At 47.6% G+C, this 21024-nt stretch overlaps 1 protein-coding gene across 4 annotated transcripts in view; it reads left to right on the plus strand.

Annotated features, from left to right (window-relative positions):
* LOC117417710 (bifunctional heparan sulfate N-deacetylase/N-sulfotransferase 2-like) overlaps positions 1-20149 on the plus strand; it is a 39332-nt gene extending 19183 nt beyond the window's left edge. For 3 of the 4 annotated variants that reach the window (XM_058985129.1, XM_058985130.1, XM_058985132.1), the window contains exons 2-14: positions 9077-10767; positions 12381-12468; positions 12837-12991; positions 13520-13705; positions 14120-14248; positions 14589-14771; positions 15004-15100; positions 15244-15367; positions 15820-15994; positions 16373-16543; positions 16645-16754; positions 18209-18311; positions 18918-20149. In XM_058985129.1, coding sequence (XP_058841112.1) covers positions 9748-10767; positions 12381-12468; positions 12837-12991; positions 13520-13705; positions 14120-14248; positions 14589-14771; positions 15004-15100; positions 15244-15367; positions 15820-15994; positions 16373-16543; positions 16645-16754; positions 18209-18311; positions 18918-19043 — 2667 coding nt within the window. In that variant the 5' untranslated portion in view covers positions 9077-9747 and the 3' untranslated portion in view covers positions 19044-20149. Of the gene's footprint in view, positions 1-5942; positions 6098-9076; positions 10768-12380; positions 12469-12836; positions 12992-13519; positions 13706-14119; positions 14249-14588; positions 14772-15003; positions 15101-15243; positions 15368-15819; positions 15995-16372; positions 16544-16644; positions 16755-18208; positions 18312-18917 lie in introns of those variants that run through there. The other variant, XM_058985131.1, reaches the window with a different exon arrangement.
* The last annotated feature ends 875 nt before the right edge of the window (positions 20150-21024 follow it).

The raw sequence follows: 21024 nt of genomic DNA on the forward strand, positions 1-21024 counted from the left end.
ATTAACTGACCCCCGCTCGCTTGCTTGTTCATTCTTTCTTATTGTGGTTTTCTTTAAACTCTTCGCCATTCCAGGAACACCCGGGCAAGAGCCTTTCCTGATGGTTGTTGGATACAGTGGGGTAGCCGGCTGCATGGGAACCCACTGTTGCGCCCCTGTGAAGTCACTGAGGTCCTTCTACTTATTTGTAATCGTTTCTAAATAGTTGCACACTTGTGTATAGGTCCAGTGGCATCGTACCGTGTGTATCGTGCTCTGTGCCCTGTACTGTACCGTTTGCATTGTACCAGGGGTATCGTGCTCTGTGCCCTGTACCGTACCGTTTGCATTGTACCAGGGGTATCGTGCTCTGTGCCCCTGTACCGTACCGTTTGCATTGTACCAGGGGTATGGTGCTCTGTGCCCTGTGCCAGGCGACTGGTTCACTACGGTGGACTTAAGACGCTTACTTTCATATCCCGATAAAGAGTGGGGTCTGGATTCCAGGACCATGTTGTCCACTCTGTCGGAAGACAGAGTTTAGAGAATAGCTGCTTGGCTGAAACTTTCAGTTGAACAGAAAGCTCACAGTAGTTATGTTTCAGAGGCTCCTGGGCTTGATGGCAGCAGCTTCCCGGACTCTTCCTTTGGGACTTCTGCGCATGCGCCCTCTCCAAGGCTGGTTCAACAGCAGGGCTTTTGAGCCCGCATTATACTGCAGCCGTCTGCTGACAGTGTCTCTGGTGGACACAGCCTGCTTACCTACGCTTAGGCGTAGCATTACCAGAAGTGACGTTGTCACCACAGATGCGTCCCGCCTCGGCTGGGGCATCAGGTGGAACGGCAGGGGAGCGCAAGGAGTATGGAGACCCCTGTGGCGTGTCTGTATAAATATTTTGGAACTGCAGGCAGTGTTTCTAGCCTTGCAGAATTTTTTACAGGAGGTTCAAGGGAGACATGTTCTTGTCCAGACGGACAACACTACTGTGGTAGGTTACATAAACCACCAGGACTGCCTCAGGTCCCCCAGTCTCCATCAGGGAGCCCGCAGGCTGTTGCTGTGGGCACAACAGCACCTCTCATCTAACCGTGTGACAAATTGGGTAGTGGACCACCTTTCAAAGGAAATCCCCAGTTCCTCAGAATGGAGGCTTCACCCAGAAGTGGTGAGCCTCATTTGGCAACGGTTTGGGAGAACACAGGTGGACCTGTTTTGCCTCCCAAGAATGACCCCATTGTCCCCTTTGGTTCTCAATAACAGGAGTCGGGGTACTGCTGGCAATAGATGCCATGCTGCAGTAGGGTCATTGACACCTTACAGAATGCCAGAGCGCAGTATGGGTACAAGTGGGGCGTTTTTCAAATGTGATGTCTGCCCAAGGGGTTTGACCCTTCAACCTGTGCCATGGCAGTTAATGCAAATTTATACAGGACCTTTTTGATGACGGGGAAATCCCCCTCTACATAGAAGGTCTATTTGGCAGCCATTTCGGAGCTCGGTGGCTTTGGCCGCCTATGAAGGACATTGTCCCTCGCTGGAGGCTTAATGTGGTGCTGGAAGCACTTATGAAGCCTCCCTTTGAGCCCTTGCATTCAGCGGAGCTGAAATATTTTTCTATGAAAATGGCTTTCTTGCTTGCGATTACATTCCCCAAGCAGGTGGGTGAGATGCAAGCTTTTTCGATTGAAAAATTCTGCTTAATTTTTGCAGAGGCCAGGACGAAAGTCTCACTAATCCTGCTTTTTTGCCGAAAAATCTCGACATTCCACATTAACCAGACGGTGGAACTTGAGGCTTTTCATCCGCCTCCTTTCCACTCTGATCGAGCAGCAGCTCCACACGCTTTGCCCGGTGCGGGCGCTAGCGTATTATGTGGACAAAACTCAGTTGGAGGCAGTCTGAGCAGTTTTTTCTGTTATGTCCCATGGGAAAGCTCTGTCTAAACAGAGGCTATCTAGATGGATCACAGATACGTTTCAGACTGCTTATGAACCAGCCAACTTGCCCCCTCCAGAGAAGCTCACTGCCCATTCTACCAGGGGCATGGCAACTTAATGGGCTTGTTCCAGGGCGCATCTGGCAGGGACATTTGCGATGCAGCAGTGTGGGCTACTCTCCATACTTCTATGTGTTTTTATCGGCTGAATGTCGTGGATCCACAAAACCCTGGTTTTGGAACAAGAGTGTTAAGAGCGGCCTCGATCTCGACCCTTGCAGCATAAACATACAGGTGAGTTCTCCCTCCATTTTTTAGCCCCGTCTACTTGGATTGGGTTCCTCATGGTAATGCGCAAGGTGGCCTTGGCTGAGCCTTGTAGCATTCCAGATGACTATACTTGTGTCTGGTCGTTTATGCCCTTAGAGGCGGGCACAACTACGTCACAAGCACTGCGTTCAGTTTTGATATATCTATTCAGGTTAGACGGTATTAAAGGATTAATCCCCATGAGGTAATGGTTACATTTCTATTTCACGGAAGCAGGGTTATTATCATAACTCGCCATTCTCGCTTTTCTCTTGAACAGGAAGTCTGAATCTCCGTGTGGTTACAGGGCTGTGTGATTCAGCACTCGCACACGTGCACCGACCTGCCATCAATTCAGAGACCGAAACGCGCCTGCCTGCCTGGGGTTGTTATCTTCTTTTACATGATATATTGTATTGTAATAGAGGTGTATATCGTTTGCCTTGTGATTCAAGACTTAAAGCACAACATGGCGCATTGTACTATTTTACTAGATGGTTTGAGGATTAAGCGTGTTTTTGTAGTTGCATGCATCTCAGTTAAACTATTTTGTTTAAAAGGCAAAAGTTTTCATCATTGGATCTTATTGTGCATCATACAAGTAGCCCATTAGGACCACTGCCCTACTGCCCACTTGCCTACGCTTCGAAATGTCCCATTCTAGGGGGAGCAATGTGCTCGTTATTCTGAATGGAGTGAAAGACTAGAGCTCATTATTAAGGTGCAGGGTAATGACAGCGCTGGAGAGCTGAGAATGGAGTATTTAGTGGGTATAATTTGCAGACTCTCTAAGACCCAGATTCTTACTCTTAATAAAGTTTTTGTTTTGTGGTGTAAAAAAATATTTGGCTGAATGACGAAAAACAAAATTACAGGGCACTTCTCTAATAAAATGCAATCGTCTGTTTTATTTGTCAGCAATTAGAATCAGATTCTGGGAATTTCCACCACCGCAGGGAAGGGAGAGAAAACAAATCAAATGAATTCTGCAATTCCTTCCTTAGAGGGAGGGGCAGGGGGGAGCAGCTAACAGCCTACACCAGGGGTATTCAATTACATTCACTGGAGGGCCAGATAAGGCAATGGCCAAATCTTGGCGGGCCACAGGGCGCTCGTGATGTGCGTATGAGGGTGGGGGGAATACAATTTATGATTGCCATTTAATAATACAAAACAAATAAATATTCAGTGGCTCCCTAGTAGCGCATCCGGTAAAGGTGATCCGTGTGCAGTGCAGGATGCACCCTATAGCCTGGAGGTCGCCGGTTCAAGTCCAGGCTATTCCACTGCCGACCGTGGACGGGAGCTCCCAGGGGGTGGCGCACAATTGGCCGAGCGCTGCCCAGAGGGGAGGGTGGGATTAGGTCGGCCAGGGTGTCCTCGGCTCACCACACACCAGCGACCCCTGTAGGCTGGCCGGGTGCCTGAGGGCTTGCCTGTAAGTTGCCAGAGCTGTGTGGTCCTCTGAGGTGACTGCATGGCGGCCCTGCAGAGTAAAAAGAAAAGGACGGCTGACGGCACACGTTTCGGAGGACGCGCGTGTCCGTCTTCGGCCCTCCCGTCTCAGCGCGGGGGTGGCAGCGGTGAGCCTGGTTGAAATAAACAATAATTAGGCTTACGAAATTGGGGAGAAAATAAGAGAAATGATTGCCGATTCCAAATTTTGAAAAAAATAAAAATAAATTCAACGTTAGGTTATGGAATGTAGTGACGCGAATGGGAATGAATGTGCAATACCGAGAGAAATACCCTGTAGATAGCAGCGACCTTTCAACTGTGCGGATCTGCTACTAGCATTTATAATGAAGGACAACTACTTTTACAAAAGTCTGCCTACATCCTGAAATAAACCATAATACAAAATAAATTAAAAAGCATAGCCCCAGGACTGAATTTCACTGCTGTGCACTAAGGTCTGTGCAGCTGGATTGGTGCAGTTTGTGTCATTCACAATGTCTTTGATCTCAGGCAGTAATCCGCAGTGGAAATGGCTGTGTGATTTGCCACTAGAAACGCTCGTTTTAAGTGCTCGTTGTTTTATTAACTGTGAACAAGCAGCTTTCTAATATGTGAAATATTTCTTTTTGAAACGGCGACTTGGGAAAGTATGTATACTCAATCTTGGAAAACTACAAACAAATGTGGCTCCATTCATATTTTTAGAAACTTAAAATTTGTCTCTTTTTGTATAAAATGCAAAAAAAAATGGAATACATGAAAAAATAGAAAACAAAACACAGCTTACACTTACCTTTTCTGTATTCACATTTACTATCAATCAATACTGCTTCTTATCGTAGGTCTTTAATTTAGAAATTGCTTCCCGTTTTTCTCTTCTGGCTCACTTGGTGTTTTGGTATCTATATAATGTGACTTTTTTTTTTTTTTGTTTGTTTGTTTTTGCCTAAAATATCATTTCTCTGTTTCATTGGTGTCTGATTTTTGTCTTTCACCACTTTCTGTGTAATAAATTATTGCAAAGCCACACAGTTTGCTTAAATTGTGGACTTTACTTACTGTGAATTACTGTGTGCAAAGACAAGTTTCTGGTTTTAAAATTCTAATATAAATAAATTATTTTAATTGCTTTTCATACACATTTAAGTAACTTTTTACTTGCACTTTAAATCTGGATGCCTAAAATCATAAAAAATTAACAAAGATGTGGGCCTAAATATGTACCTTAATAGGGATAGCTTGGACCCCTGCAAGACCCAGGGGCATTGCCACCTGCAGCCACGCTGGGGGAGGAGCCCCGTACCTCCCTGCACCCGTGCTGGGCGAGGATCCCCGTTACCCCCCCTGCACCCACGCTGACCTGGGTGTATGAATTGGTAAACTGTAACGAAAATAAAACTCGAGCAGAGAGTTAGAGAACTAGTTCATATCCCCCCCTGTGACCTTTTTATGCAAGGTGTGAAGAGGTTGTGAGAGGATGTTAAAGGCTGAATACAGGCCCAACAGATAGTAATTTACCTGGTAAACAAAGAAAACTGCTAGGGATGCGCAGTCCAGCACAGCATGGCTTCATTTTCACCCCTCTTAATAGGGTTTGCGTGTTTTCATTGTCAGTGGGAGTGTTGCACAGAACACGCATACCCCCTTGTGGTCACATGTGGTTGTTGCAGTTTCGTGTGGCTATTATCTCCAAAGGAGACATGATATCCACAAGAGCATCTTCTATCTGCAATCGAGTTCTCTTTCCAAAACCAGCTCACACAGTTGCATTCAAATTTGTGCTTTTAGAAAAATAAATATATTTAAACTTTAGTTCATATTTCACAGCAGGAAGGAGATGCCTCACTGAGTGGTGACTGTGTGGAATGGGCTACCTAGCCATGTTGTTGAGACAGAAACACCTCTGAGATCAGTCCGCTGCTACCTACCAGATGAGCCCTGATGGACTGAATGGCCTCATCTCGCTTGGAATGTTTCTTCTCTTCTTTGTCTTGTGTTTTTTGTGATCCCTCTACCCTGCTTCATTCCACCTGTAAGTGTTTTCAGTGTTGTGTATGTAGCGCAGTGGGCACTGAGTAACATGGAGGATGCTAATGCTGCCTGCGATTAGGACTGAGAGCCTTGAGCAGGGCAGTATGCGTTCTCTAATCTGTCAGTATTGCAGGGTCAGGGGAAGATGCATTTCACAAAGCTGCACAGGTTTAGCGCGTGATGAGAGCCTGTTTGTTAGATGATTCATATTTCATGCTCTGGATTAGGATGCAGGGTCAGTTAGCGTGCCTCTGTCGCCCCCAATTTGAGTGCAGCTTACTCCTGTAGACAAACTAGGGCTGTGTTTGAAGGTTTGTTTGCTTGCCAGGGATTCGAAGATTGTTTTAACCCTTCGAAGGTTGGTCAGACGGGTTCACACACTGGTATGTGTTTTTTCCTTCTCTCCTTGTGTGTGTGATTTTTGGTAATTGGGAAGTTTAAATATATAATTTCTATATATAATATTATGGTGTCAGTGGGGTGATTCTCTTTTAAAGTGCCCTTACCAGGGCCCCATTGTGCAGCCTGTGCAGGGGCCAGCACTTTCCCACTCGGGCTATTGTTCATGAATAGAAAGTGACCCCACTGTGAGTGGGGAGGGGAGCATGATCTGAATAAACTTCTAGACATCCAAATCGGATAGTAACAAATAACACGCAGCGCTGTGCTGACTACCGTTGCAGAGCAGTTTGAGCCAATCCATTTCCACTGGTTACATTTGTGCTCTTAACTCCAAGTATAAATGTTACAAGCAAATGCCATACATGAAATGAAAGTGCACAAACTGGTCTTTCAAAATAGTTACCCAGGCTAGCAAACACTACAGGTAGCACAGTTGTTAACAAAAAAAAAAGACAAAAAAACCTAAAGTTTTTTTACAACATAAATTTATTTATTTTTGAAAATTGTTTTACATTAGCCAGCTCCATTCCAGCAATGGGTATTGCAAGTGCAACTTGTTTTGAACTTAGGAAAAAAAAAAAAAATTGGATAAAAAATTAACAAGTTATAAACATATTTACAATTCCTGAGAAAAATAAAAAAAATGGAACAAAAGAATCAAGTCTCTCTGTGCTACTTATTCTGCATAAGTTCTTTGTGCCATTCCAGAAAACAATTTCTGTCTAAGATGTCACAGTGACACACCACATGCCTTGCACTTCCATGGTGTTAAATTGACTTTCCCCTGCCTCCTGCAAAAGGCACGGGTTCTTCTTCCAGTTCCAATATTTTTAGGCACGCCATTTACAAACAAAACAATTTCATACTACTTATACAGGCAACGTTTTATCTCAAACTACATAAATATAATAATTACAAGAAAAATCTTCTATTCCTACAAAAATAAATACATAATTTACACACTGTAGATTTAGTAACAAAACAATTTCATACTGCACATACGTGCCACTTACCTCAAACTTCATAAATAACAATTGTTTATATAATGTGTGTGTGTGTAAATAGATAAATACTTACAAGTCCAAAACAGGATCAGTAACATCAGCAAAAGCCAATTCCTCTGCTGAATCACAGCTCTCCAAGTCTGTTCCTGAACTGTCATCATCTTCTATTTTTTTTTTTGAAGGACATCTTGAGCAGTAAAACCTTTTTTTCCCCAAAGGTTTGGAAAACCTATAAAAACTTTTGTTGACAAACCTCTCCACTTGCTGTCCAGATGGATCTGGTTTCTGTGGTTGCTAGGGAACCCCACAGGCTGCAGGCCATTCAGCACAGCCTCCTGCAGCAGAAGATTACCGTAAATACATGAATAAGGGCTCTTTTGAAAGCTGCAAGTCTCTGCTTTCCATTGCCGCAAATGGAAGCTAGGATTTTAGATGCGCGAGTTAAAGGGGCAGGTCTAATTGAATGCACACCAGTAAAATGTGGACTGGCTCAAACTGCTTTGCAATGGGAGTTTTATTATTAAGTTCACAGAATGAATGTAAAACCTGGGTTGGTTCTCAAACTGCTCTGCAATGGGAGTCTTATTAGTGTGCTCTGCAGAAGCACTGTGGATATGTCTGTTAAGCTGTTCCACAGAGAGAGAGTAGAGGGGGAGTGAGAGCTGGAGACTGCAGTGACACACACAGCTGTGAAAGGCTATATTGTGGGAACTGCCTGGCTCCTCCTGTCGATGGGCATGCATTATGAGATGTGCTCTCATACCCGGAGGGTGTACCAGAACTTCCTGGCTCCTCCTGTCGATGGGCATGCATTACGAGATGTGCTCTCATACCCAGGGGAGGGTGTACTGGAACTGCCTGGCTCCTCCTGTCGATGGGCATGCATTATGAGACGTGCTGTCATACCCGGAGGGTGTACCGGAACTGCCTGGCTCCTCCTGTCGATGGGCATGCATTACGAGACGTGCTCTCATACCCAGGGGAGGGTGTACCGGAATTGCCTGGCTCCTCCTGTCTGGGCATGCATTATGAGACGTGCTCTCATACCCAGAGGGTGTACCGGAACTGCCTGGCTCCTCCTGGCAGGACTGTCCATGGGCATGCATTACGAGACGTGCTCTCATACCCGGAGGGTGTACTGGCACGGGCCACTCGGTCTTTGAAGGCTGTCGTTTTTGGACCGCCAGCCAGCCTGTGAAACGACTGCTTCCTCCCACGCTCGAAATTCCACATGGTGAATGTAAAATGAACGTACCTACCTAATGTCACCCAAGAAGACGTGTAGACCGTACCAGGCAAGAGAGAGACTTGTTGCTAAGGGAACAGTCTGTTTGAAAGATTAACACCCCCCCCCCTCTCTGTCACACACCTGTAAAGCAATCCCTCCACAGGAAGGGGGGGGGGGGGTTATTTTGGGACCCTCCTGGGAACGGGGGCTCCGACACTGAGCAAGCAAGAGGATGTGATCTAGAAAAAACAGAAAACAAGGACTAAACCAGACGTGTTTATTGAGTGTCGTTTAAATTGTGATCAGCGACTTTTGAATAAGTCAGTGATCTTGACAGTATAAACTGGGTTGGGGTTGGGGGTGGGGGTGGGGGGGGGGTTCATTATTTCAAGCTTCACATTTTTTGTTTTATAATGGGGTCTTGTAGATCAAAGGCTCCCAAACTGCTGCCCCTCCCAAGTTTCTGCGAGTTACAGCACATTCATGTGACAACATGTGTAACATAAGGAAAAAGAATTTATCTTAACTTGTAACTTAATTCTAAAAAAATAACTTAAATGACAGACCTTTCAACTAGAAGTCTGAGTGTTTAATAGTTATGAATGAAAAGAACTACCTTGAGCTGTACGCATACTGCTGGATCATATTTTTTACATACACATTCTGACAAAGGTTAAGCAGGTATTCAGAATTCTAAATGTTTAACTCTTGTCTGTCTGTCCCTGCAGGTGTGTGATATTACTGCTCCTGGAATAAGACACTGCTGAAGGACAGAGACCTCCACCTACCGTGGGGAAACCCACCTATCACAGCATGGCTGATCACAGGACAGGGGCAGCAGCAGCTCTGGAGTGCTGAAGAGAGTGAGGAAGAGAACTAGAAGAAAGACAAACGCGGGGAGAGAAAGGAGGAATACAAATCTGTGCTCTTTAGAACACAGAGAGAGAGAGTGTGGAGGAGTGTGACGGGGCAGCCAATCCTCTTAGTGTGTCTGAGAAAGGCAGAGAGAGGAGCTGGCAACAGGCACTGTGAGGAAAGGGAGAGTTGAGACTGATTGAAAAAACCGACTAGCTTCTCCTGAGCCTTAACTGTGTGGGAGAAGAATTGATAGTGTGTGTGATAAACTACAGGTAGGGAGGGTGGGCGAGGGGAAGTCGAGTGAGCCTGTGTGTGCGCATGTGTTTGCCTCTCTGTGTGCGTGTCTGCAGTGGGCAGTGACAACGGCAAGCTGAGAGAGAAGCTATGGGTGCCATGGTTACTTAGAGTAAATGGCCGTTCCTGTGCTGAGCTTGTTGCCAGTGTCTGCTGCTCACCCCTCCTCTCTCTCTCTCTACCTGCTCCTCCTGTTCCCTCCTCCTTCTCCTGCCCTGCCTCTGGTCCCCCTGCTGTTGCCGCCGCTATGCTGTGGGTCTGGAAATCTGTGCGTAGCCTTCGGCAGCTTGAGCTGCACCGTCTGATCCTGGCCCTGATCATCTTCAGCCTGCTTTCTATGTGCTTCCTGGCTTATTATGTCAGCAGCAGCCCCAAGATCAAAGAGGCGCCCCCTCTTCCTTTCAGTGACTGCAGGGTGGGAGGAGGACCAGAGGGGGGACAGAGAGCCCCCCCGTTAGTGCCCCTGCAGGCGGGACAGCGGCGCTTCGTGAAGGCGGTGGACACGTCTCGCACAGACCCCATGGTGCTGGTGTTCGTGGAGAGCCAGTACTCCCAGCTGGGCCAGGAGATTGTGGCGATGCTGGAGTCCAGCCGGTTCAAGTACCGCACGGAGATCGCCCCGGGGAAGGGGGACATGCCCATGCTGACGGAGAGGGGGCGTGGCCACTACGCGCTGGTCATCTACGAGAACGTGCTCAAGTACGTCAACCTGGACGCCTGGAACCGGGAGCTGCTGGACAAGTACTGTGCCGATTTCGGCGTGGGAATGATCGGCTTCTTCAAGGCCAACGAGAACTCACTGCTCAGCGCCCAGCTCAAGGGCTTCCCGCTCTTCCTGCACTCGAACCTGGGGCTGCGTGACTACCGCATCAACCCTGCCGCACCGCTGCTCTACGTAACACGTGCCAACGAGGTGGAGCAGGGGCCCCTGCCAGGAGACGACTGGACCGTCTTCCAGTCCAACCACAGCACCTACGAGCCCGTCCTGCTGGCCAGCACCAAGTCCTCAGAGGCGCTGGCTCAGGTGAGTGAGCACCAGGCCCAGCACGCCACTGTGGTGCAGGACCTGGGGCTGCACGATGGCATCCAGCGCGTCTTCTTCGGGAACAACCTGGCCTTCTGGCTGCACAAGCTGGTGTTCATCGACGCCATCGCACACCTGACAGGACGCAGGCTGTGCCTCCCCCTCGACCGCTACCTGCTCGTCGACATCGACGACATCTTCGTGGGCAAGGAGGGCACGCGCATGAAGGTGTCGGACGTGGAGGTGAGAGGAGGGGAGGGGGATGGAGTGTTAGTTGAGTTAGGCAGTTAAATTAGTTGGGTAGCTTAGTTACTCTAGGTAGTATATGGCTAGTGTTTGTGTGTTGTATGTTAGTTAGGTAGTATATTGTAAGGTAGTCCAAGATTTAGATCCAAGCTCAGGTCTCTGAAGGCGAGGGTTGGGTAGATTTCATTGATTTTCATTTAATTTAATTTTAAAGCCCCAGACCTGACTCATATTCTCTACCTGACACTGTAGAAGGGTCATAATAGCCTGTTGCCACCCCCCCAGGTCTAATGCAGAGCTAATCCTGTCTGTGCAGCCTCAGCTCTGCCTCTTTGGGAGGTGCGTGTTCTGGTGCTGCTGTTTTGTATGATGTCTATTAATAATGAAGGCTGTGTTTTTGTTTTTTACCGTTATCATGGATTTCCTGATTTCCGTGAAATGTACCCTTGCTGTGTAATACGTAGTCCCCCGTGAAAATTCAAATTTCTGAGAGTTCTGTAAATTCCAGTCTTTCAAAGGTGGACATAAAAAACCAAAGTATTTTACAATTTCTGCTTTTTTAATAAAGCCTGTTTTTAGACCTTCAAATGAGCCATTTTTACTGTGAAAAAAATACAGCCCTAACAATCTTCTTTTGAGGTGGAGATGGATGTTAAATCACATTTAATCCTCATTCAAGAACCGTTCCTTGGTGGAAAATGAGCAGCTATGTAGTACTTTTAGATACTGTTTAACTAAGCGAACCTCCAGTGGCCAGCATGGGGAGGTACTGTGTAATTGGGTTTAGGTTATTTGATAACTGGGGGAGGTTATAGAGCTGTTAAGAGTCTGAAACCTTCACAGAAGTGATTCTGTATTTGTACTAAACACTCGGAGATGGAAGCGAGAGAAGGGAGTGTCGGATTCTGTTCCTTCCTGTGTCAGCTGACTGTTGCCATGGTACTGGAAGACTGACCCTGACCATGACCCCTGCCAAGTCTGACTCGTTCAAACACTCAATACTGTCGAAGATTCCTATTGGACAGAAAGCTGATATTGTTCAATTACAAGTTGCTGGTCTATTGCCATGGATGGCTGATGTATTGCTGCTATGAGTCTATTGGAGTGAGGTCTGCTTTGTAGATTCACTAAATTCTTCAGCTCAGGTATCTCAATTGAACCTGACCCTGTGAGTCAGTAAGTGCTGGTTTTAGTAATTCCGGCCGTGTTTCCTGGAACGCAGCGCAGCGGAAACGCAGGCTGTGAAATAATCAACCCATTGTGGATTTCACACAGAGTCATGGGGCCTGTGTGGTACCTACAGTACAGCGTGGCTGTCAGTCACATGCATCTCGATCCTCAGGGAGGGCATTCCTCAGCACAGTCTATTGGGGCTGTCTGAATCTGGGGGATTTACTGGAGACTGTCTGTTCATTCATCCATCCGTCCGTCCGTCCATCTGTATGACACAGAGAATCATCTCAAATTGAGATTAAGCATTTCTTATTCTGTACTCTTCTGTACACACTGTTGATATACATTACTGTCACACTGATGGCTGTAGTTTTCATTTTATTTTGAACTCTGTAGTAACACAGTGTTGATCTCGATGTCTCTCCTGTTCTTCACAGGCGCTCCTGAACACTCAGAACAAACTGAGAGCGCTGGTCCCCGACTTCACCTTTAACCTGGGCTTCTCGGGGAAGTTCCATCACACAGGTGAGGGAAGCAGCCCTGACGCAGTGCTGAGGGGAGCGGGAGAGCTGTATTCATCTCTCAGATAAGAATTCTCAGCAGGGTTTTAGTTAGTATCTGTAAAATTAGGCTTTCGTGACGCGTTCCTGTATTTCAGAGCTCCCCTTGCTTAAGTTTATTATTGAAATGACCAGGTGCCAGCAATCCCCCCCCCAGCCCCCCCTCTAAATCTGCTCTGATGTTAGGTGGGTTGCAGGAGTGAGAATAGTAAACTGTGCATGTCTGTGAACCAGCTTGATGTACCTGCCACAGTGTGTATCCCCTCTTGCCCCAGTGTGAGTGTGTGATGGGGAGCTAGCTGGATTAACTCGCCCCTCTCCCCTCTCTGGCAGGCACGGATGAGGAGGATATCGGGGATGACATGCTGCTGCAGCACAGGAAGGAGTTTTGGTGGTTCCCTCACATGTGGAGCCACATGCAGCCACATCTGTTCCACAACGTGAGCGTGCTCGCCGAGCAGATGAGGCTCAACAAGCTCTTCGCTCAGGTGAGGACGGGTTTTATCCCATTCCAGGTCATACTGCGAGCACGGTGTACAGGTAAAGGTCAGGTGTGTCTGATATAGTGAAACCAGGAATGGATCAAACTGCTATGGAATGGGAGTCTTATTCTCATCTCTGTTGTGCTGAGTGGTTATTTCTTCTAGAATTGCACTAGCAGGCTGTTGTACTGGAGTGCAATTGTGACTGTGACTTCACTGGTTGTTTTGCTGCCCTCTGGTGGTTTAGCTTGGAATATCCTTCTCGGACACAGAAATGCAGTCGAATTGAACCTGACTGCTTGACAATGCAACAGCTTTGAGTCTGAAAACATTGTGACCTATTTGGGATTTAATGGGATTTAAGCCAATAATTTGTGCAATTAAGTAACTGAGAGCTTGGTTGAAACGAAAACCAGAAGATCCAGTAGCTCTCCAGGACCAGGGTTGGAGACCCTGGATATTCATTTGGGGTTAAAGCCACAAGCTTCAGGATGCACTTTCAAATGTTTTAATGTTTTTTGTCCTGTTTTTCAGGAGCACGGGATCCCCACAGATCTGGGGTATGCAGTGGCGCCCCATCATTCGGGGGTGTACCCCGTTCACAGCCAGCTCTACGAGGCCTGGAAGTCTGTGTGGGGGATCCAAGTGACAAGCACTGAGGAGTACCCCCACCTAAGACCGGCGCGATACCGCAGGGGGTTCATTCACAACGGCATCCAGGTGAGAGAGCCAGGGACCCCAGAACACAGGGAGTGGGCGGGGACCTCAAAACACACACACACAGAGTTTAGAGAGAGGAGTACCCACACCTGAAACCGGCGCGATACCACAGGGGGTTCATTCACAACGGCATCCAGGTGAGAGAGCCAGGGACCCCAGAACACACAGTTTGAGAGACAGAGAAAGTACCGCCATCTGAGATCAGCACAGTACCACAGGGCTGGTCACTAACAACATCAAGGGACCTCAAAACAGATTCTGTCTTCCAAAAAAGCATGACGCCAGAGTGAACCAGCATACAGGCTGAAAGAGACAGGCCAGGGAAAGTGGTCAGAGGCTACTGAGTTTGCAGAACTGTGCAGGTTAACCCTCTCTGTCTCTGTCTCTGTCTCTGTCTGTCTCTCTCTCTCTCAGGTGTTGCCCAGACAGACCTGTGGCCTCTTCACTCACACCATCTTCTACAACGAGTACCCAGGGGGCTCCCGAGAGCTTGACAAGAGCATCCGGGGAGGGGAGCTGTTCCTGACGGTGCTGCTCAACCCAGTGAGTATCAGGGACCCCCCCGGCTCCCATCTGTCATACACAGAGCAATGAGACCAGGCCTCCCTCTAAAAGAATATATCTCTTTTATCAAGCATCCCTTATAGAAGTTTACCATAGTGAAAGCATGGTGAACACATATGCCAACCAGTTATATTAGTCAAGCTAACCAGGGATGCTTTCTTCACAGAGAAACTCCCATGTCTAGTTGCAGTTACTGTTATTACAGTGCTGCACATTTATAATACTATAGTATATATCCAGAGCCGTATATATATTTGTATTTGAAATCCTGTTATAAGTATTCATGTTCTTGCAGTAGATGTAACCTCCCTCTCTCCAGGTAAGCATCTTCATGACCCATCTCTCTAACTATGGGAACGACCGGCTGGGGCTGTACACCTTTGAGTCGCTGGTGAAGTTCGTCCAGTGCTGGACTAACCTGCGCCTGCAGACCCTGCCTCCCAAGCAGCTGGCTGACCAGTACTTCCAGATGTTCCCTGAAGAGAGGGACCCCCTATGGCAGGTATGGGAGTGGCTGAGAGCAGACTAGTAGAAACCAAGTCGAATAGACACTGAAGAACGGCACTACCCGTACTACTATGAGCTTAATAAGGCACACCTGAGCTTGTTACCTGTGCACTGTGGTTAATCAAGCTCGTAGTAAAACCTGGAATGGATACAATAGGGAGTCTTCTTTTCAGCCTTGTGCAAAAATGATTACATGGTGCGCTCTCTGTGTGTCGACTGTGTTTCAGAACCCCTGCGATGACAAGCGACACAAAGACATCTGGTCCAAAGAGAAGACCTGCGACAGGCTGCCCAAGTTCCTGGTGATCGGACCACAAAAGACTGGTAGGAGAGACTCCCTTTCAGAGCAGTGTGAGCCAGTCCAGGTTTTACATTCATTCTGTGAGTTTAATAAGCCTTTCTCTCTCTCTGTCTGTCTGTCTGTCTGTCTGTCTGTCTGTCTGTGTTTCTCTCTCTCTCTCTCTCAGGTACGACGGCTTTGCACTTCTTCCTCTCTCTGCACCCAGCGCTCACCAGTAACTTCCCGAGCCCAGTCACCTTTGAGGAGATCCAGTTCTTCAACGGGCCCAACTACCACCGCGGCATTGACTGGTAACCAGCGAGATTACACACATTTATATAGAACTACTAGGAATAGCTACATCTTTCTTTACAGCACTAAGACCACATTAATTATAAAAAGACCTAGGTTACCATATTATCTGTGCAGGGACTGAAATAAGACTGCTATTGCATAGCAGTGTGCAGGTGACAAATGAAGGTGTGTCTTAAGCTTATTAAAGCCAGGAATGGATCAAACTGCTATGCAGCGGGAGTCTTATTTCCATCCCCGTCTATGCATCATACTATCCAGTGGACTGAGTGGCCACTCTGACCTTGAGTGGGTGCAAATGAGCTTGTATCTCGCGCAGCACCCTGTACTATTTTTTTAATTGTTCCTTAGCTATATATTATAAACGGCAGTCTAGCTCATTTTAACGTGTCATTTCAATGTGAACTAGCTCTGCAGTGTTGAGGTTTTTTTTATCCCCCCCCCCCGACAGGTACATGGACTTCTTCCCCTTCCCCTCCAACGCCAGCACAGACTTCCTGTTTGAGAAGAGCGCAAATTACTTTGACACAGAGCCGGTCCCTCGCCGCGCTGCCTCTCTGCTGCCACGAGCCAAGATAATCGCAGTGATCATCAACCCAGCAGAGCGTGCTCACTCCTGGTACCAGGTCTGTGAGACACACTGCTAATAACCAGGGGGGGAGAGAGACTGCTCATTAACCCAGCAGAGCGTGCTCACTCCTGGTACCAGGTCTGTGAGACACACTGCTAATAACCAGGGGGGGAGAGAGACTGCTCATTAACCCAGCAGAGCGTGCTCACTCCTGGTACCAGGTCTATGAGACATATTGCTAATAACCAGTGGGGGAGAGACTGCTCATTAACCCAGCAGAGCATGCTCACTCCTGGTACCAGGTCTGTGAGACACACTGCTAATCTGTTTGCACAATCTGCAGTCTGAGAGCTGAGTTGATTCAGACAGGGAACGAGGGGATGGCCCTTCATTGTATTGTATCTAGTCTGAGACTCTGTCTCTGTCTCTACAGCACCAGCGGGCTCACCAGGACCCTGTGGCTCTGAACTACACCTTCCAGCAGGTGGTGCACGCCCCCCCCAGCGCCCTGCCCCAGCTCCGAGCCCTGCAGAGCCGCTGCCTCTCCCCGGGGGCCTACGCAGCTCACTTGGATAGGTGGCTCCAGTACTACCCCCCCGACCAGGTACAGCACTGCAGTACTGACTGTGTGCCACCCTGCAGCACTGACACTGCATTCTCACACACACTGTATCTCTCTCTCACTGTCTCTTCCTCTCTCTGCAGCTCCTGCTGGTGGATGGTGCCAAGCTGCGTTTGAAGCCGGTGTCTGTGCTGGATGGGGTGCAAAGATTCCTGGGGGTGAGCCCCCTATTCAACTACACACAGGCACTGACGTGAGTTCGGTTCTGTGTGTTTCAGGTTTGATGACAGGGAGGGGTTGGGTCTGGTTCTGTTCTGTGCGTTTCAGGTTTGACAGGGTTGGGTTGGGTCTGGTTCTGTGTGTTTCAGGTTTGACAGGGAGGGATTGGGTCTGGTTCTGTTCTGTGTGTTTCAGGTTTGATGACAGGGAGGGGTTGGGTCTGGTTCTGTTCTGTGTGTTTCAGGTTTGACAGGGAGGGGTTGGGTTTGGTTCTGTTTTGTGTGTTTCAGGTTTGATGACAGGGAGGGGTTGGGTTTGGTTCTGTTTTGTGTGTTTCAGGTTTGATGACAGGGAGGGATTGGGTCTGGTTCTGTTCTGTGTATTTCAGGTTTGACAGGGAGGGATTGGGTCTGGTTCTGTTCTGTGTGTTTCAGGTTTTACAGGGAGGGGTTGGGTTTGGTTCTGTTCTGTGTGTTTCAGGTTTGATGACAGGGAGGGATTGGGTCTGGTTCTGTTCTGTGTGTTTCAGGTTTGATGACAGGGAGGGGTTGGGTCTGGTTCTGTTCTGTGTGTTTCAGGTTTGATGACAGGGAGGGGTTGGGTCTGGTTCTGTTCTGTGTGTTTCAGGTTTGACGACAGGGAGGGGTTGGGTCTGGTTCTGTGTGTTTCAGGTTTGACAGGGAGGGGTTGGGTCTGGTTCTGTGTGTTTCAGGTTTGATGACAGGGAGGGTTGGATCTGGTTCTGTTCTGTGTGTTTCAGGTTTGATGACAGGGAGGGTTGGATCTGGTTCTGTTCTGTGTGTTTCAGGTTTGATGACAGGGAGGGGTTGGGTCTGGTTCTGTTCTGTGTGTTTCAGGTTTGATGACAGGGAGGGGTTGGGTCTGGTTCTGTTCTGTGTGTTTCAGGTTTGATGACAGGGAGGGGTTGGGTCTGGTTCTGTTCTGTGTGTTTCAGGTTTGATGACAGGGAGGGGTTGGGTCTGGTTCTGTTCTGTGTGTTTCAGGTTTGATGACAGGGAGGGGTTGGGTCTGGTTCTGTTCTGTGTGTTTCAGGTTTGATGACAGGGAGGGGTTGGGTCTGGTTCTGTTCTGTGTGTTTCAGGTTTGATGACAGGGAGGGATTGGGTCTGGTTCTGTTCTGTGTGTTTCAGGTTTGATGACAGGGAGGGGTTGGGTCTGGTTCTGTTCTGTGTGTTTCAGGTTTGATGACAGGGAGGGGTTGGGTCTGGGTCTGGTTCTGTGTGTTTCAGGTTTGATGACAGGGAGGGGTTGGGTCTGGGTCTGGTTCTGTGTGTTTCAGGTTTGACGACAGGGAGGGGTTGGGTCTGGTTCTGTTCTGTGTGTTTCAGGTTTGATGACAGGGAGGGGTTGGGTCTGGTTCTGTTCTGTGTGTTTCAGGTTTGACGACAGGGAGGGGTTGGGTCTGGTTCTGTGTGTTTCAGGTCTGACAGGGAGGGGTTGGGTCTGGTTCTGTTCTGTGTGTTTCAGGTTCGATGACAGTAAGGGGTTCTGGTGCCAGCGCCTCGAAGCGGGTCGGACCCGGTGTCTGGGGAAGAGCAAGGGCCGGAAATACCCAGACCTGGAGCCCGAGGTGAGCACACACTGCAGCGCGTCGAATCCCAGGAAACACTTACAATGAGCTACACATACTCTATGCAAACATGGAATAGAAAATGTCATGAGCAATTACCACATGGAGCTCATTTAGTAATCAGAGTTACCAGTGAAGTGTTTATTTTGTATTTGTTGTTAAGTGCAATAAGACTGAAATGAGCACACATCCTGGGTGGTGAATGCACTTTGTAATTCTGCACACCTTGAGGTATCCTATTGCTTACGCAATTCATGTTACTGATGGGAACAGATTCCCTGTCAAACTAACAGTGGAAGGCGAGTGAGTATCGGTGTGCTCCTCATGCCAGCAACAACACTAGACCCTGGTGAGCACTGATCCTGGACTACCTGATGCTACCTCTGTCCATTGAAGTCTGAGACCTGCCGGTAGAGTGCTAATCCAGTCTTGTATAAAATGAAGTCAAGTTAGAAATTAAGGTCAAGATGTCAGCGATTTGAAATAAGTAAGAAGTGGAAGTGTGTATAGGTGAAGCAGAGCTCAATGAAGTTGTATAATTTAGAGATGCGGTCTGTCTGTTTCTCCTCACTCACTCACTCACTCTCTCCCTTTCCTCTGTCTCAGACACGCTCCTTCCTATCGGAGTATTACCGCGATCACAACATGGCGCTGCTCAAGCTGCTCAACAGGCTGGGGCAGGCCATCCCTGTGTGGCTCAGAGAGGAACTGCAGAGCAGCAGCTGGAGCTGAACACAGAACCGGAACTGGACCTCCAGACAGAGCCAGAGCCGGGCCAGGCGAGCAAACAGGGAGGGAGAGCACAAAGACCAGTAATGACAGAAAAAACCCAAAGAGAGACGCAGGGAAACATGGAACAAAGGCGTGCACACACACCCCACCACTACCACGGGTCTCGCATAGGGGGTGCTGTGGCTCACGTGATGCCTCTTACGTGTTCCTGTGTGAACGGTCTTTCATCGCACACACCCACCCCTCGCTCCTCCTCCCTGGTGTTCATTGCTCTGCGGGGAACTCGTTGTCCACGGCAGCAGTGTCCAAGCTGCTGTTAAACCTGTACAGACACTTTAAAAACACAAAGTGCAGAATGTGACTAAGGACGCCTGAACGGAGGCGTAAACACAAAGAGACACCCATGAACTATAACCCCCCTCTCTCCAATACCCCTTTCTGTCTTTCATTTGTTTGTTCTTTTTATTTTAAATTTTTTAAACAAAACCTAAACCTATGCACATTTTTTTTTTTTTAAAGGTGTTAATGTGTGTAATCCTTTCTTTTTTTGTTTGTTAAATGAGACATTTTTAATAATAAAGGACACGTTGCTGTTACTGTTTTTAAACATGAACCCAGAGGAGGATCGGCAGTGTGTGTGGATGGGAGAGAGATGCACACACTCCAGGGTCCTAGCTGCTTTAATTTATCCCAGGACTCTACAGACAGGAAGGCCCTGTCCCTTGCCAAAACCAGGCCAAACCAGACCCACCCAGGCCATCCTCACGTCAAGTTGTATCCCGCTGGGCACTGTTACTGATAACTGCCGTTTTCTCAAGGACTGCCACGGAACAAAAAACTGCATCCTGAGAATTTTAATTTCAAACAGCAGCAGCCAGTTGAGAGATTTGGAACTGTATATCTGGTTATCTCTCAGGCTGAACACAAACGGACAGGTGTTCAGACAGACACACTGACTGACTTAGGACTTGTTGATATTGAAAGCTGCTCTGTGGTGTTGTGTGTTTTTTTTTTTTTTTTTTTTTTTTTTTTAAATATGTATTTTTAAAAAGGAAAAACCACCAACACAATATCATCTCTAATAAACCGCTGCAGTGTTTGGGGAAGCGTGTCGGAGTCGGTTCTGTACAGTGAGGCTTTGCTGTCTGTATGATGTTGCTCAACAATTTTATTTTAGTTTGTTATACTTTTTATTTATCCCTACAAGTCGCTCACAACATAGACACAGTCATGCCAACTTCCCAGAAATTAGGGTCAAAATTGAGGTTAACAATAGGAAACCACTCCAACCACCTATCCCCCCCCAGATTGGAACCCAGGCTTTCAGAGGAAGGAGATAGGCTGGTGCATTAACATGAACCCTCTATGCCACCTTGTCTCTGCGCTGCCCTGACTGTAGGCCTGCCCCTGCATACCACGCAGCCGTGCCTTTACCAGTGGGGACCTGTTTGATTCTTACTTAGTATGACACTTCTGACTTGAATCTTCCACTGTATTCAGTACCTGCCTCTATAAGGGTGTCGCTACCTTCTGAAAATTGCTTTAGAAGGACACAGTTTTTTTGGCAGGGTGGGGAAGATTTCTCTCAACAAGACCCTGCCCAACTCTGACTGCCATTATGCCAAAAGAAATGCAGTGACATCCAGAACAACATAAAGGCACAGCACTGGTGTTCTCTGGATAAGAGAAAAAAAGAAACGCACTGATAAATAAATGCAAGAGTTGCGTTTCAGGCCTTGTCTTGTGTGTTGAAAGTGTTATCCAGTCTCAATCTGTTCCTACATAATGTACAAAGAACGCATTCAAGTACTAGTTGGCATTTTACAAGGATGCAAAGCAGCTCTTGAGCTGGCTTAGTTGGTAGAGCCCTGTACTCTGATTGACTGGGCAGTTGGTTCAAGTGCCACAAGTGTTGGTCCCTCATTTTCCAAAATATTCTTTAATTTACCTTATAGACTTGTAACGGTTGGCTTTTGAATCC

Source organism: Acipenser ruthenus, chromosome 13 (genome assembly GCF_902713425.1).
Source record: "Acipenser ruthenus chromosome 13, fAciRut3.2 maternal haplotype, whole genome shotgun sequence".
NCBI classification, from domain to species: Eukaryota; Metazoa; Chordata; class Actinopteri; order Acipenseriformes; family Acipenseridae; genus Acipenser; species Acipenser ruthenus.